General features: G+C 50.8%; 1 protein-coding gene across 1 annotated transcript; it reads left to right on the top strand.

The window, feature by feature from the left end:
* Window positions 1–1,506: 1,506 nt before the first annotated feature.
* On the top strand, window positions 1,507–3,667 carry LOC116449070. The gene is made up of 3 exons (XM_032120228.1): window positions 1,507–1,775; window positions 2,593–2,677; window positions 3,192–3,667. Exons 1-3 carry the CDS (start codon window positions 1,522–1,524, stop codon window positions 3,528–3,530), a joined length of 678 nt encoding a protein of 225 aa, XP_031976119.1. The 5' UTR covers window positions 1,507–1,521; the 3' UTR covers window positions 3,531–3,667.
* The last annotated feature ends 11,117 nt before the right edge of the window (window positions 3,668–14,784 follow it).

The following is a 14,784-nucleotide window of genomic DNA, read 5'->3' as shown; positions in this document are numbered from 1 at the left end:
AAAATGCATGAGGGCCCTGCTTAGTTTTCGAGGGACACACAGCTGTGGAGATTCCCTTAGACAAGTCCCTTGAGAGACAGTTTATTGAGTCCTTGGTTTTCTTGTCTTGGTTGTGAATCTGCCTCTCTTCCCCAGGCTCATGGGCAGAAAAAAGCAGGCTGTGGCAGAGACTGATAACAGAAAGCAAGGCCCTCGTGGTCCTCACTCCTCTCAGTGAGGAGCTTTCTCTCCGGCCCACAGTGATCCTACTTTGCCACTGAGTTTTGCCACAGCCCTGGAGAGGTGCGTCTCTTCTTCTCTACGGGACTGTGCAGCCTTGACCTTCCGCCTCAACTTACCCACCGTCTCCTCCTTGCCAAAGTGACCCCCGGGGAGAAATGCCTCTCAGGGCTGGCTTGTGCATCTGCACCAAAAGCACTTGAGGGCTCACTTGAGGTGTCTCTCATAGCTAAATTCTACTGTTGACAGGCGGGCACTGTCCCCATGAAGAGGGCAATGTGACAAAGGCAATCCGTGTGACACAAAGCCACCTCCAATCTTCCTCCACTCCAGCCTCAGACCTCTGAGCCAATTGGCCTTATGCTTCTGGGACACAGACGAATTGTTTTGATGTTGGGACACAGCCCACTCACTTGGCCCTGGTCCTGAGAGGAACTTAAACCACTCAGTCATCTGCTGGCAAAGCGGCACAGGGAACTGCCAGCAGTCCTGGGAACTACTAGAGTGTGTTGAGGACAACATCCTAGCACAGGGGATGGAGAGCCTGACCAGAGGACAGGCACTGCTGGACCTGCTCTTTGCATCCTTCTCTCTAAATAGGAGTGACGTGGATTTTATGAGGGGTGGCCAGTCAGTGCACATGGAATTGGATGGATGGCAGCACTCCAGGACTTGTGGTGGAGAGCTCGATGTCACACTTGAGCAGTGTCCAACCAGTGATGAGTGTGGGTTCTCAGGGTTTGGTGATGGGACCAGGAATATTTAACAGCTTGCTGGGAGACATGGGGGGTGGAAGGGGTGTTAGGGGGGGATTGAGGGCATCCTCAGCAGGTTTGTGGGTGACACTGAGCAAAGTGATGTGGTTTGTGGGGCCGGTTAGCCTGTGGTACAAGAGACAAAGAGAGTCCTCTGGTAAGACAGTCCCTAGTACCAGAGAATTCTTCCAGGTTAGGGTGAGAAAAGAAGTGTCTCCCAGAATGCTTTGCGTTGCTATGCTAATGTACTCCAGTTCTGCGTTCCTGGTTGGCCGTTGGCCTCTCTGCCCCCTTGCTACCTTATATGTCCCATGCCCTAGAAAGTTCTCCACTCCAGGTTCCCCCATTGGCCCTTGCCTATCGCCACTCCCCTAGAGCTTTCCTATTGGCTCCCATTCCCCAGTCCCGCCTTTGTACCACCCGCCATGCCCTCAGATCATTGGTCTCTGATGCTCGCCACGCTCCCGTGCTTAAACCTGGACTCTCCATTGTCTTTTGTCTTCGTCCCTTCACCCCTTCATGGTGCGGCTGCAATAAACCTTCGTCCATGGAACTCTACACAGAGACTCTCCCTGCCTCTTTGCCATCGACCGATATTACTGGAGCTATCAGTGCGTTTGTGCATGCACACATGTGTGAGTGTGTGCTGATCCTGCCGAGCGGCTTCGCTAAGGAGACGCTTTTGGAAGATCGCAGCACCTCGCGCTATGACACAGAAAAGCCGCAGCGCCTGGAAAGCGATAGTGGTTGGTACTCTAGAGAAAGGGATGCCATCCAGAGGGACATGGACAGGCTGGACAGGTGGGTCTGTGAAAATCTCATGAAGTTCAACAAGGTCAAGTGCCAAGGTCAGGGCAATCCCAAACATGGACACAGGCTAGGCCATGAGTAGATCGAGAGTGGTCCTGCACAGAAGGGCTTGCAGGTTCTGATGGTTGAAATACTGAACATGAGCCTGCACCACGCGCCAGCAGAAAGCCAGTCGTATCCTGGGCTGCATCCAGAGCCATGAGGCCAGCAGGTTGAGGGAGGGGATTGTCCTGCTGTACTTGGCTCTCATGACACCATAGCTGGGGTACTGCGTCCAGCTCTAGGACCCACAGCCTAAGAAACACACCGACCTGCTGCAGTGGGTCAAGAGGAGCCACAAAGACCATCGGGCAACTGGAGCCGTTGCTCTGTGAGGACAGGCTGAGAGGGTTGGGGTTGTGCAGCAAAGAGAAGAGAGGGCTCCCAGGAGACATTCAGTTTAGAAAGGGAGGGACACTTGGTTGGGGTGTGTAGGGATGGGACAAGGGCTACTGGTTTTAAACTAAAAGCAGGTATATTTAGATTAGATATTGGGAAGGAATCCTTTCCTCTGAGAGGAGTGAGACACTAGAACAGGTTCTCCAGAGAAGTTGTAGAAGCCATTTCAGGGTGCTCAAGCTAGATGATTTAAGATCCATTCCATCCCCAGGTGATTCTAAGAATCATTGCAAGATTCCAGGTTGTATGAAGTGGGAGCACAACATTTAAGATGAAAGACGAAGGGACTTCATCAGCAGCAAGGCCTCGCAAGTAGCCACTCCCAGGAGTTTGGATGTTTCACGAACAAGGAATGTTTGTGGCCCCACAGGGCTCTGGGACACGGCATAAAAGGCTGCGCTGCTCCAGGCTCTGCATCCTCCTCCTCTCTGGTGTGCCTTTCCTCGAGGAACGAGGTAAGCCTGAGTCCACTCCATCTCTCCCTGTGGGCTGAACTGCTGTCATGGAGGCTGTCCAGGCTGATCCTTGGGCTGCCTCAGCTTGGCCCTGACACAGAACTGTTGAAGGGCCGTCAGCCTTTCCATGGTGGTGGCTGGGGACAGCTGGGAAGAGGGGGCTTTGTTCCAGCAGAAGGGGATCAATGGGGCTCAGCCGCAGGGGGATGTGCCCAGCAGAATTTGCACCTGCAGTGGTGTAGCAAAATGTCTCCGGACATCTCTAACACAGCCATGTCTGTTCTGGACATGGGCTGTGACCCGTCTTTCCACAGGGGCCTTAAAGCCACTGTGCTGGGTCCTATTCCTGAAGTGGGGCGGCCTTCCTGTGCCGTTCCACTCACAGGGCACGAGGAGGGATGTGGGAGCTGTGGGCACAGAGCGTGTTTTGAAGACCGCATGTGTCCCTGGAGAGAGCTGAGGGACAGACAGACTGATCCTGAGGCTGGTTGGCGCTCCCTGCTCTGTGTTGCAGCTTTGCCTCCTGCGCCGAGAGATGTCTTGCTGCAGACCCTGTCCCCCACGGCCCTGCGGCCCCTGTGGCCCAACCCCCCTTGCAAGCAGCTGCAGTGAGCCCTGTGTCGCCCGCTGCGCTGACTCCACGGTGTACATCGAGCCTTCGCCGGTGGTGGTGACCATGCCGGGCCCCATCCTCACCTCTTTCCCTCAGAGCACAGCCGTGGGATCCTCTCTGTCAGCTGCTGTGGGCAGCTCCCTCAGCAGTGCGGGGGTTCCCATCTCTTCTGGGGGCTCCCTTGGGCTGGGGGGGTCAGGCCTGTGTCTGCCTTCCCCCCGCTGCGGTCAGATCTGCTGAAGCCAGCGGCTCATGCCCTCTGTCCTTGGCAAATGGGCCGATCTCTTTCCCTGCCTGTTCCCTGCACGCGTGTCCCTTGGTCTGTGTTCTGCGCCGCTGCTTTTGCTCCTTCTCATTAAAGCCTTTGTGCAGCATTGCTAGAGAGTTGTGGTCGTTTGTTCTCCTCTTCCCTCAGCTACCACCTGCACTGCCAGGGTGAGTACTGGCTTCTGTCCTGAGGTTACCTGCAGCTGCACAAAGTACTCCCAGAAATTACACCAGAGCACCAAAGCCTCAGTCACTGAGCTTGGGTCTGTCACCTGGAGATCATGGTCTTGCAGGGCCCGGTGCCAATTTGTTCTTTGTGAGAGTTAATAAAGATATTTTGAGCAACTTTTCAGTCCTGTCAGAGCTTCTTCACCAAAGCATAGGAAAATCAATCTTATCTCTTCTGTTGGTGATGTTGGAATTTTCTCAATGGGATGAGTACATGATTGTGGGCTGGGAAGGAGAAAACCACTTCTTTTCATGGCTGGACGTAGACAGTGTGGCTTCAACAGAGTTTGATGGCAAAGTTCACTCTGTTACTTCCTAAATGGATGAAGCATAAATAGAATATTGAATTGTAATCAATGTTTAATGTTTTATAGGGACACTGTGCATTTAGAAGTGTACGGTATGCAAAGGATATGGATACAAAATTAGAAGGGTGCAAAAGGGTTTAGCAGCGCTCAATCCACAATCATAGCAAGGACTTAATTACAAATTCACGGTGACAACATTGATACCATTATCAATTCACACACACCCACACCTACAGAGGCACAGAGAAGAGCACATCTGTATTCAGGTGTGTAAATGTACCTATTGAAAATGCCCCTCGGGCTCATTGAAATGTTCACATCAAATCCCTTTGCATTTCTCAACCAAGCGTGGGTTGGACTTTGAGGAGTGTGCATGGATGTGTGTGTGGATCAAACCAGGCCACGTCATCAGTGGTGGTCTTTTGAGTACCCCAGCCTTATGGTTCTCAAGCTGCGAGAGACGTTCCACCCAGAGGGAGGTGCTGGCACAGCCCACTGTGGTCCAGGAGGCCTCCAAGAGCCTCACTCAGGACAGAGCTGTTTACAGGCTCACAAGATGATTTGCCTTAGTCATCAGTAAGGTTCCATCTCGGACATAATCCATGGTGGTAAGTTCTGGAAACAACTCCCAAGACATTTGGAAATTGTTTCCAAAACTGAAGCAACAATGGGGGTCTTCCACTTGGGCTACAATTCATCGAGAGAACGTTTCAAGGCTGTCGTGGGATGACTGATGATCCTTTGTTCCCCACCGTGGCTCATGCTGCTCATGGGAAGCTGATGCTGCTGTTATGGTCACGGCTGTTCCCAGCTGTATCATGCAGCAGCACCTGGTGTGGTGAGGGACCTTTCACTGCCCAGCTGGTTTGGTGAAGGGGATGCTTCCTCTTGCAGCTGGTTCAGTCAAGGCTTGTCAGGGGGAGGAGCACAGGAGAGGATGAATGACCACAGCCACAGGGCAGGGTCTCCCAGGTGCCTGGCTGAGGCCAAGGCTCAAGGAGCTGCAGCCAGAGACCCTGGGCTTGTGTCTCTCGGGCCTCTGGAACGGGGCCTCAGGGGCCCTTCTTGTACTCTGAGGGTCCCAACTACAAAGGTGGAGTGGAGCTGTGGGGGTGCATTCCTCCCCCCTCCTTTTTCAGGCCACACTGAGATCTGAGAAACGCTCATTAGGCCTCGGCCTTGAAAACAGCCTGTTCTCAGCTCTTCCTGAGCTTCTCAGAAACACCGTCTCTTCCCAAGAACTGCTGTCTAACGAGCTCCTGTTTTCCTTATGACTGGTCTTGGAAAATACTTTTGTTGCCTGAACGCCATAGCATTCCTGTTCTCACAGTTTCAAAGAAAGTGGCAACACAAACTGTGGCTAGGATGGAACATTGTTATGGCTAAAGCCCACTCTCTTGCGACCCTATAAACAGCGGTCCAAAATGAGACCATTTGAGTTCTCCTGGAGCGCAGCAGGCTGCGACCAGCAATCTCCCTCTGAGTGAGATGCCTCTCAGAGCCAGCAAACTCTCAGGTTTGCAGTACTTGGAGGATTGCCGAACAACGACGAGTCCTGGGCTGACACCCTCACTCCTTGAGGCCTGACCCTTCACCCGTCGGGAGATGCAAAGCCATCCAAAGTGAGCATTTCACTGACCTCTGTGGGGAATTTTTCACAGGTAACTTGCTCACACTAACTCTTTATGTCTGTGTGCGTGCACGTGTGCATATGCTATAGCAAAACAGATATACTGCTTATTTAGTAACGCAGTTCTGGGCTCGCTGCATGAGCTCTGGCATGCCCTTGATCAGAGGGTGTCCAGCTGCGTTACTTCTCTGCGTCACAGAAGTGACCTTGGCATCAGGAAAGGCGTTGGCTGGGCGAGCTCGCTGGCTCCTTTGCAGAGGATACACCGCAGGATCCGATGATCTAAGCTCACATTAGTTTGGAGATAAAGGAAGAAAGAGTGGGTCTGGTCTGGCTTCCAACAAGTTTCTTGTCAGAAGTTTAGCAATGTAATACCTGGCAGCTCTGTCACGGGAGGCTGAGGCTACTTTCACCTTAGCGGAACCCCCTCGGTTAGCGCCTCCCTCCTTGAGTTCACGCACCCGCGCTGCCAGGGCAGAAGTGGGTTTCCCATCCCACGTTCGCATGTCTTCCCCATGCTCACACAGGAAAAACCACAGCTCAGCTCGTGGGGTGTACCCTCTCTCTCTAGCTGGGGGACGATGGGCTCTGACTTGGGGGCCTGTGACTCGCACTGGTGCCACACTGATCTTCCTCATCTCCTCCCTCATCTCCTTCATCTCCTCTTTGAGGTCCTGGACCACAGCAGAGACATGAGCTTTCAGCGGGCCATTGATCATGCTGTCATAATGCCTGAGCTTGTTGGCACCAGAGCCCACTGTTTCTCTGTTATTGTCAGCATCAATTGTTGCAATGAAGGTGGTGTATTGCAGTGGCCCTAGCTTTGCCAGGTTCCACATCATCTGTCCTATGCACCTGACCTTATCAGGGTCATTATCATGCTGTCCATCCTTCCCAAAGAGTACCTCTAATACTGCCACCTCTCTTAGTTGCTGGATCCCTTCCTCGAGTGTCTTCCACTGCATTCTGTGATGGTACTCCTGCATTCTCTCTTTGTGAATGAAAACCTTTCTCTCACACTCATTAAGAGCCACTCCCAGAGAGAAAGGGGCCCTGGCTCCCTCACAAATATCTGGTCCACACCTGGGTCCTGGGTCAATGATCCCAGATACTTTGCCTCACCACTATCCAGTTGCACACCTGTGCCCATAAGGTCCCAAACCCGAAGCAGCCAGGTGGTACAAGGCTCACGCCCCCTTCGCACAATGTCTATCCGCATACTACGGAGACTGTCGTGCGACAGGGACGCAGTGATGATTTCTGGCTCTGGCTCTCCTGCTGGTTGTGAGGGCCCTGGTTGCCCATCATCATTAACTGGTCGTACTGATTTGGTCTTACACTTCCTCCTTTGCACAGGGGCGACTGCTGCTGGCTGTGGTTGTCCTTGTGGTTCAGCTGAAACCTGGACGGTTGTTACATCCGTGGGTTCCACTGTTGCACCATTGGACTCACCCTCATTAGGGCAGGGAGAGGGTTTTTCACTAGCTGAGGAGGTGTATTCCCTCAGCACTTGGCGTATCTCCTGGCGCATCTCCTGCATCCCCTTCACCAGTACCCCCACCCAGTTCGGGTAGTCCATTTCTGAGGTGGGCTGTTGGGCAGTATCAGGCTGTGGGGCAGGGTCAGGCTGTGGGGCAGGATCTCTAGTGTCTGGGGCCGTGTCAGGCTCTGGGGCTGGATCAGGCTCTGGGGCTGGATCTCTAGTGTCTAGGGCCGTGTCAGGTTCTGGGGCAGGATCAGGCTCTGGGGCAGGATCTCTAGTCTCTGGGGCGAGTGTCTGGGTAGTTATCCAAGCCAATCTGAGCTTATCCCTGAGTGCTAAATAGAGTAGGCCTATCAGCACCAGTTGGTTAATACTCAGAGGGAATCTAAACCCTTCGAAAATTGGTGGGGTGGGCCCAAAGAACTGGTTGAAGGGTTTGGAGAAAACTTCCCTTGGTATCATTTCCTCACAGAAGGTACCATTTTTAACATAACCCCAAAAACATGCACTTAGTGTGTGATAGCCCTTTATCCATGTACCCACATTCCGGAGGAAGTTAAAGACCCATGAATTCCTCATCTTCTCGACCCATAGCGCAAACTGGATAACAGCAACAGTAGCCTTAGTCAGAGGACCCTTGTTTAGGTAAGGAGCTGCAAAGGGGAAGAATACAGCCATGAACACCTGCCACCCGAACCAGGGTAAACTAGACCACATAGTGCTGCCTAACAAAGTTCCTATATCCAGCACACAAAATTAAGTTCTCCAGTGTTCCGGTTTGGCCAAATTTAGAAATATATCCTCTGAGAGAAGGCACGACCACCCCTCCCCCACCAGGTTCGGGGAAAAAAAATTTTTTCCTCGAAGGAAAGTGAAGGAGATAAAACTATTTATTTAACAAACACATGGGAAAGGAAAATAATGCTAAATAATAAAATCTTTCGCTGTGGGGGAAAAACCCGGGAAAATGTTAAGAGCCCTCCCTTTGGTCTCCTCGGAGCTGGGGCTTGGGCCAGGGCCAGGCCCTCTGTGCCCGGTGGAAAGTCCTCCCGATGTGCTCTGATGTTAAAGCAATCAAGCAGTCCAGTAGAAAAGGGAGAAAATCCTTAATTCCAGGGAAGGAAAAATTCAACTCTCAGTCTCTCTCCAGAGAACAAAGCAGCTGAATCACTGGCCAAAAAAAAAACTGTCCCAGGAGCAGCAAGCCGGGTGCTTCCTCCCTCCCCTGCCGTAGCTGGGAAACCAATTGCTATCTGTGTGTGACCTTGAACAAGCTGCAAACTGCTTTGAAAAAGTTTTGCTCAGTTTTTTTCCTTCCCCCTCTCAGGCTCAGTTTAGAGGCATAGAAAGGCATAGGAATTAACTTCTGGGCATAGGCAGTGATATGGGATACACACCATAAGGTTACCCCAAGGCATTCCACCCCTTATCCCATATTGTTGGCTCAATGCCCAAACGAATGTATTCTAATTCTACACACACATTAATACATATATATATATATATATATACACAGCTATATATGAACAGTGACAGTGACAATCAGCAAGCAGGGGTATACAAGCATTTCACACTACAGGTGGTTCTCATACAAGAATCAGATCTCCCTGTGGTACACAACGTGTTGTTCCATCTTTCTGCATTACCCACCATGTGCAACCAGGTCCCTGAGCAAAGACAACCCCACAGATGGATTTGTCTGTACTTGAGGCAGAATTCATCCTCACAGTTTTTCCTAACAGACCTCTGACATGCACTACTGGGACCTTATCTCCATCTGCTGTATGCAGGGATTCAGATTGGGCTGGACCAGCTCTGTTGGTGGAACCTCGGGTGTTAACTAACCAGGTGGCCTTTGCCAGATGCTGTTCCCAATTTTTGAAAGTTCCCCCACCCAGTGCCTTCAGGGTGGTTTTCAACAATCCATGGCACTGTTCCACTTTGCCTTCAGCTGGTGCATGGTAAGGGATGTGGTACACCCACTCAATGCCATGTTCTCTAGCCCAGGTGTTAATAAGGCTGTTCTTAAAATGAGTCCCACTGTCAGATTCAATTCTCTCAGGGGTGCCATGCCTCCAAAGGACTTGCTTTTCCAGGCCCAGGATGGTGTTCCGGGCAGTAGCGTGAGGCACAGGGTAGGTCTCCAGCCATCCAGTGGTGGCTTCTACCATTGTGAGCACATAGCGCTTGCCTTGGTGGGTTTGAGGCAGTGTGATGTAATCAATCTGCCAGGCCTCCCCATACTTGTATTTGGACCATCGCCCACCATACCACAGGGGCTTCACCCGCTTGGCCTGCTTGATCGCAGCTCATGTCTCACAGTCATGGATAACCTAGGAGATATTGTCCATGGTTAGATCCACCCCTCGATCTCATGCCCACTTATAGGTGGCATTTCTGCCCTGATGGCCTGAGGCATCATGGGCCCATTGAGCTAGGAACAACTCTCCTTTATGTTTCCAATCTAAGTCTATCTGTGACACTTCTATCTTTGCAGCCTGATCTGTTTGTTGTTTTGGTGTTCCTCATTAGCCCTACTCTTGGGGACATGGGCATCTACATGGCGGACTTTCACAACCAGCTTTCTTACTCGGGCAGCGATGTCTTTCCGCTCTTGGGGAGGGGAAACCCAAATTGGTTTTCCCCTACGCTGCCAATTAGCTTTTTCCCACTTTTCCAGCCATCCCCACAGAGCATTGGCTACCATCCATGAATCAGTGTAGAGGTAGAGCTTTGGCCACTTCTCTCTTTCAGCAATGTCCAGGGCTAGTTGAACAGCTTTGAGTTCAGCGAGTTGGCTTGATCCACCTTCTCCTTCAGTAGCTTCGGCAGCCCGTCGTGTGGGACTCCATATGGCTGCTTTCCACTTTCGTTTCATCCCTACGATGTGACAAGAGCCGTCGGTGAAAAGAGCGTAGCGTGTGTCTTCTGATGGCAGTTGGTTGTACGGTGGAGCTTCTTCAGCACGTGTCACTGGTTCTTGTTCCTCTTCATCAGTGAGACCAAAGTTTTCACCTTCAGGCCAGTTTGTGATTATTTCCAAAATCCCAGGGCGATTCAGTTTTCCGATATGGGCGCACTGCGTGATGAGAGCAATCCATTTGCTCCATGTGGCATTGGTGGCATGGTGGGTAGAGGGAACCTCTGCTTTGAACACCCACCCCAGCACCGGTAATCGGGGTGCCAGGAGGAGTTGTGCCTCAGTGCCAATTACCTCTGAGACAGCTTGGATTCTTTCATAGGCTGCCAAGATTTCCTTCTCTGTTGGAGTGTAGTTGGCTTCAGACCCTCTGTAGCTTCGGCTCCAGAATCCCAGTGGTCGACCTCGAGTCTTGCCAGACACCTTCTGCCAAAGGCTCCAGGACAGACCATGGCTCCCAGCTACAGAGTAGAGCACATTCTTCACTTCGGGTCCTGTCCTGACTGGACCAAGGGCTACGGCGTGAGTGATTTCCTGCTTGATTTGGGCAAAAGCTTGTTGCTGTTCAGGGCCCCGGTGGAAATCGTTCTTCTTGCGGGTAACCAGGTAGAGAGGACTCACGATCTGGCTGTACTCAGGAATATGCATCCTCCAAAAGCCTATGGCGCCTAGGAAAGCTTGTGTTTCCCTCTTGTTGGTCGGTGAAGACATTGCTGTGATCTTATTGATGACCTCAGTGGGAATCTGATGCCGTCCATCTTACCATTTCACTCCCAGGAACTGGATCTCTTGAGCAGGTCCCTTGACTTTGCTCTTCTTGATGGCAAATCCAGCTTCCAGGAGAATCCGGATAACTTTCTCTCTCAAACACTTCTGTTGCGGTGTTCCCCCACACAATGATGTCATCAATGTACTGCAAATGTTCTGGAGCCTCACCCTTTTCCAGTGCAGCCTGGATCAGTCCATGGCAGATGGTGAGACTGTGCTTCCACCCCTGGGGCAGTCGGTTCCAGGTGTACTGCACACCCCTCCAGGTGAAGGCAAACTGAGGCCTGCACTCTGCTGCCAGAGGAATGGAGAAAAACGCATTAGCAATGTCAATAGTGGCGTACCACTTCGCTGCTTTGGACTCCAGCTCATACTGGAGCTCCAGCATTTCCGGCACAGTAGCGCTCAACGGTGGAGTCACTTCATTCAAGGCATGATAGTCCACAGTCAATCTCCATTCTCCTTCCAATTTGCGCACAGGCGAGATGGGACTATTGAAGGGTGAGTGGGTCTTGCTGACCACCCCTTGGCTCTCCAGCTCACGGATCATCTTGTGGATGGGAATCACAGCATCTCAAGTTGTCCGGTACTGTCGACGATGCACTGTCGAGTTAGCAATTGGTACTCTTTGTTCTTCCACCTTCAGAAGGCCTACTGCAGACGGGTTCTCTGATAGTCCAGGCAAAGTGTTCAATTGCTTAATGCCCTCTGTCTCCAGAGCAGCTATTGCAAAAGCCCACTTGAGTCCCTTTGGGTCTCTAAAATACCCGTTCTGGAGGAAATCTATGCCCAAAATGCACGGGACCTCTGGGCCAGTCACAATGAGATGTTTCTTCCGCTCATTTCCAGTCAGGCTCACTTCAGCTTCCACCAGAGTCAAATTTTGTGATCCGCCTGTTACACCAGAAATAGAAACAGATTCTACCCCCACATGTTGCGATGGAATTATTGTACACTGCACACCAGTGTCAACCAAGGCATCATATTTTTGTGGTTCTGATGTACCAGGCCAACAAATCCACACAGTCCAAAAAACACGGTTTTCCTTGACCTCTACCTGGCTTAGAGGCAGGGCCCCTCTATGCCTGGTTATCCTTCTTTTCCTGGGTCTGCATCTTAGAGGTTCCTTCATGGGAATCGGACATGCCATCGTCTTTTCCATCATTTCTGGCAGTTTGGCTACAGGCAACTGGAGCTACTTCCTTTTTGGTAGAATTTCCTTTTGGAAACTTGCGCTCCTTCAATTCATGCACTCGTGCTGCCAGAGCAGATGTGGGTTGTCCACCCCACTTCTTCGTGTCTTCCCCACTGTCACACAGGAATTTCCACAGCTCACTTCATGGGATGTACCTTCTCTCTGGGGAACGTCCACGGAGAAGGCACTCTTTAATCTCCTGGAGACTCTTCTCCATCTTATCTTCCATTCTCTGCACATGTGTTTCCACAGCTGCGATTTTTGCATGTGTTGGGCCATGCACAGAGTCTGCACATGCTCGGAGCTTCACTGCCATATCCCGCACGGTCTCATTCGCACCGTAGTCCGGTTTCATTATTACTAAAGCAGAAGCGTATTCTTGTGGCCCAAGCTGTATGAGTTTTTGCCACATATATGGAATAACTCTGGCCCGGTCTGGACTCCTCAATCCTGGGTCATTTGCGAAGACAACCTCTACCACCCCTAGTTCTCTCAGGCGTTGGATCCCTTGTTCTATGGTCTTCCATGGGGTTAGCTGCATGTAGAGATCATCTCCACACATATATCTTTCAATCACGCCTGTCAAAACCCATCTCCAGACACTGGCAGAGTCAGCCTCCCTTATCATCACTTGGTCGATCACTGGATCACGTGACAGGGATCCCAAATGCCTCGCTTCAGCACTGTCCAGCATCACATCATCACCTGCCGCATCCCAAATACGGACCATCCAACTTATTATGGATTCCTCAGGCCGTCGGGTGTAATCCTTTCTTAGGCTGTGAAAGTCCTTTATGGACATGGACTCAGTAATGGTTTCTGTGCCTGAGTCAGTTGGTGGTTTTGAGGTTCCTTCCCCTGCATCTTTTGAGGTCCCTTCCCCTGCATTATCCTCATCTTTCACTGGACAATCAGTTTTGGTTGTGTGTTTTTTTCTTGTGACAGGAGCCACTGTCAGTGGCTTAGACTCTCCATCTGGTTTGGGCTTGCTGTCTGGTGTGGCTGCAGTCTGAGTGACTGGGGTGTCTGCAGGCTTTGCTGATTTATCTTCCTGCCCCTCTACCTTTACCTGCTGCAGTGTGCGATAGGCATATGCCAAAGCCCAACGTATTGCAAAGGTCTTTTTTTCAGAATTTTCATTGTATTCTCTTTCAGATATTTTCCCACCTCAGCTGGTTTCTGAATTTGTTCAGATGGGAAATCCCAAACTATCGGGTCAGAGAATTCCTTTAGGGTTTGACCGATGTCCTCCCATTCCCCACATCACTCAGGATGTTCCACCTCTGGATCAGGTGTCTCCTCAGTCACCCTGGAAATCTGAGCTCTCATTCTAGACAAGCTGCGAGACATATGGAGGAAGCTTACGAGATAAAATGCCAGGAAGGTGGTCTCTTTAACATCCAGGGGATACTGAACATTCTCAAAAGATAACCTATCAAATTTAAAGGGAAGGGAAACCCCGTCTCCTCCTCTTTTCACAATCTGGGTGCGATTACTAATAAATTCCCAAAACAGGCTACTGAAGCTAGGACTGGGGTTAGGACGGAGAAACCACATATCATACACACCTCGAACAGCTGTCTGTACCTCTGTTAACTTCTTATAAATCATTATCACTGAGCACAGCAAGAGAGAAATCCTGATTCGTCTCCCTTCTCTGTAAAATTTACATATCAGGGACAAGATTGGAGCAAGTTGTGTGTAGGCAAACAACCCTAGGGACCAAAAAAACACCAGTACCACAATGAAGCCTAAGGACCAGAAAGACATGAGTACATCAAGCCAGAGAGACATTATGAACTCAACCAGCATGGTGACTACTTTACCCCAACATAGAATAAGTAAATTCAAACCAAAATGTAATTACGACAGGTTTTTTCACTTTCCTTCAAGCCACACAGTTGGGCGCCACTAAATTTGTTCCGGTTTGGCCAAATTTAGAAATATATCCTCTGAGAGAAGGCACAACCACCCCTCCCCCACCAGGTTTGGGAAAAAAAATTTCCTTGAAGGAAAGGGAAGGAGATAAAACTATTTATTTAACAAACACACGGGAAAGGAAAATAATGCTAAATAATAAAATCTTTCGCTGTGGAGGAAAAACCTGGGAAAGTGTTAGAGTCCTCCCTTTGGTCTCCTCGGAGCTGGGGCTTGGGCCAGGGCCAGGCCCTCTGTGCCTGGTGGAAAGTCCTCCCGATGTGCTCTGATGTTAAAGCAATCAAGCAGTCCAGTAGAAAAGGGAGAAAATCCTTAATTCCAGGGAAGGAAAAATTCAACTCTCAGTCTCTCTCCAGAGAACAAAGCAGCTGAATCACTGGCCAAAAAAAAAACTGTCCCGGGAGCAGCAAGCCGGGTGCTTCCTCCCTCCCCTGCCGCAGCTGGGAAACCAATTGCTATCTGTGTGTGACCTTGAACAAGCTGCAAACCGCTTTGAAAAAGTTTTGCTCAGTTTTTTCCTTTCCCCTCTCAGGCTCAGTTTAGAGGCATAGAAAGGCACAGGAATTAACTTCTGGGCATAGGCAGCGATATGGGATACACATCATAAGGTCACCCCAAGACACTGGGGGAGGCCAGGGAAATGCTGATACCTGCTCATGACGTTCAGTGCCAACACTCCCTCACCAACACCCTCCATGACCACCAGGATATACCGGTAGTATTCCATCATGGTGTTGGAACACAGGGTCACCTGGTG

Source organism: Corvus moneduloides, chromosome 10 (assembly GCF_009650955.1).
Source record: "Corvus moneduloides isolate bCorMon1 chromosome 10, bCorMon1.pri, whole genome shotgun sequence".
NCBI classification, from domain to species: Eukaryota; Metazoa; Chordata; class Aves; order Passeriformes; family Corvidae; genus Corvus; species Corvus moneduloides.
This window is presented reverse-complemented; position numbering and strand designations above follow the sequence as displayed.

What these genes read in the sequence shown, in the direction of transcription:
- LOC116449070 (XM_032120228.1), top strand. Translation starts at nt 1,522, where the DNA reads ATGGAACTCTACACAGAGACTCTCCCTGCCTCTTTGCCATCGACCGAT. An exon ending in GACATGGACAGGCTGGACAG is followed by an intron (nt 1,776 to 2,592) that starts GTGGGTCTGTGA and finishes GTGGCCCCACAG; the next exon opens with GGCTCTGGGACACGGCATAA. An exon ending in GCCTTTCCTCGAGGAACGAG is followed by an intron (nt 2,678 to 3,191) that starts GTAAGCCTGAGT and finishes TCTGTGTTGCAG; the next exon opens with CTTTGCCTCCTGCGCCGAGA.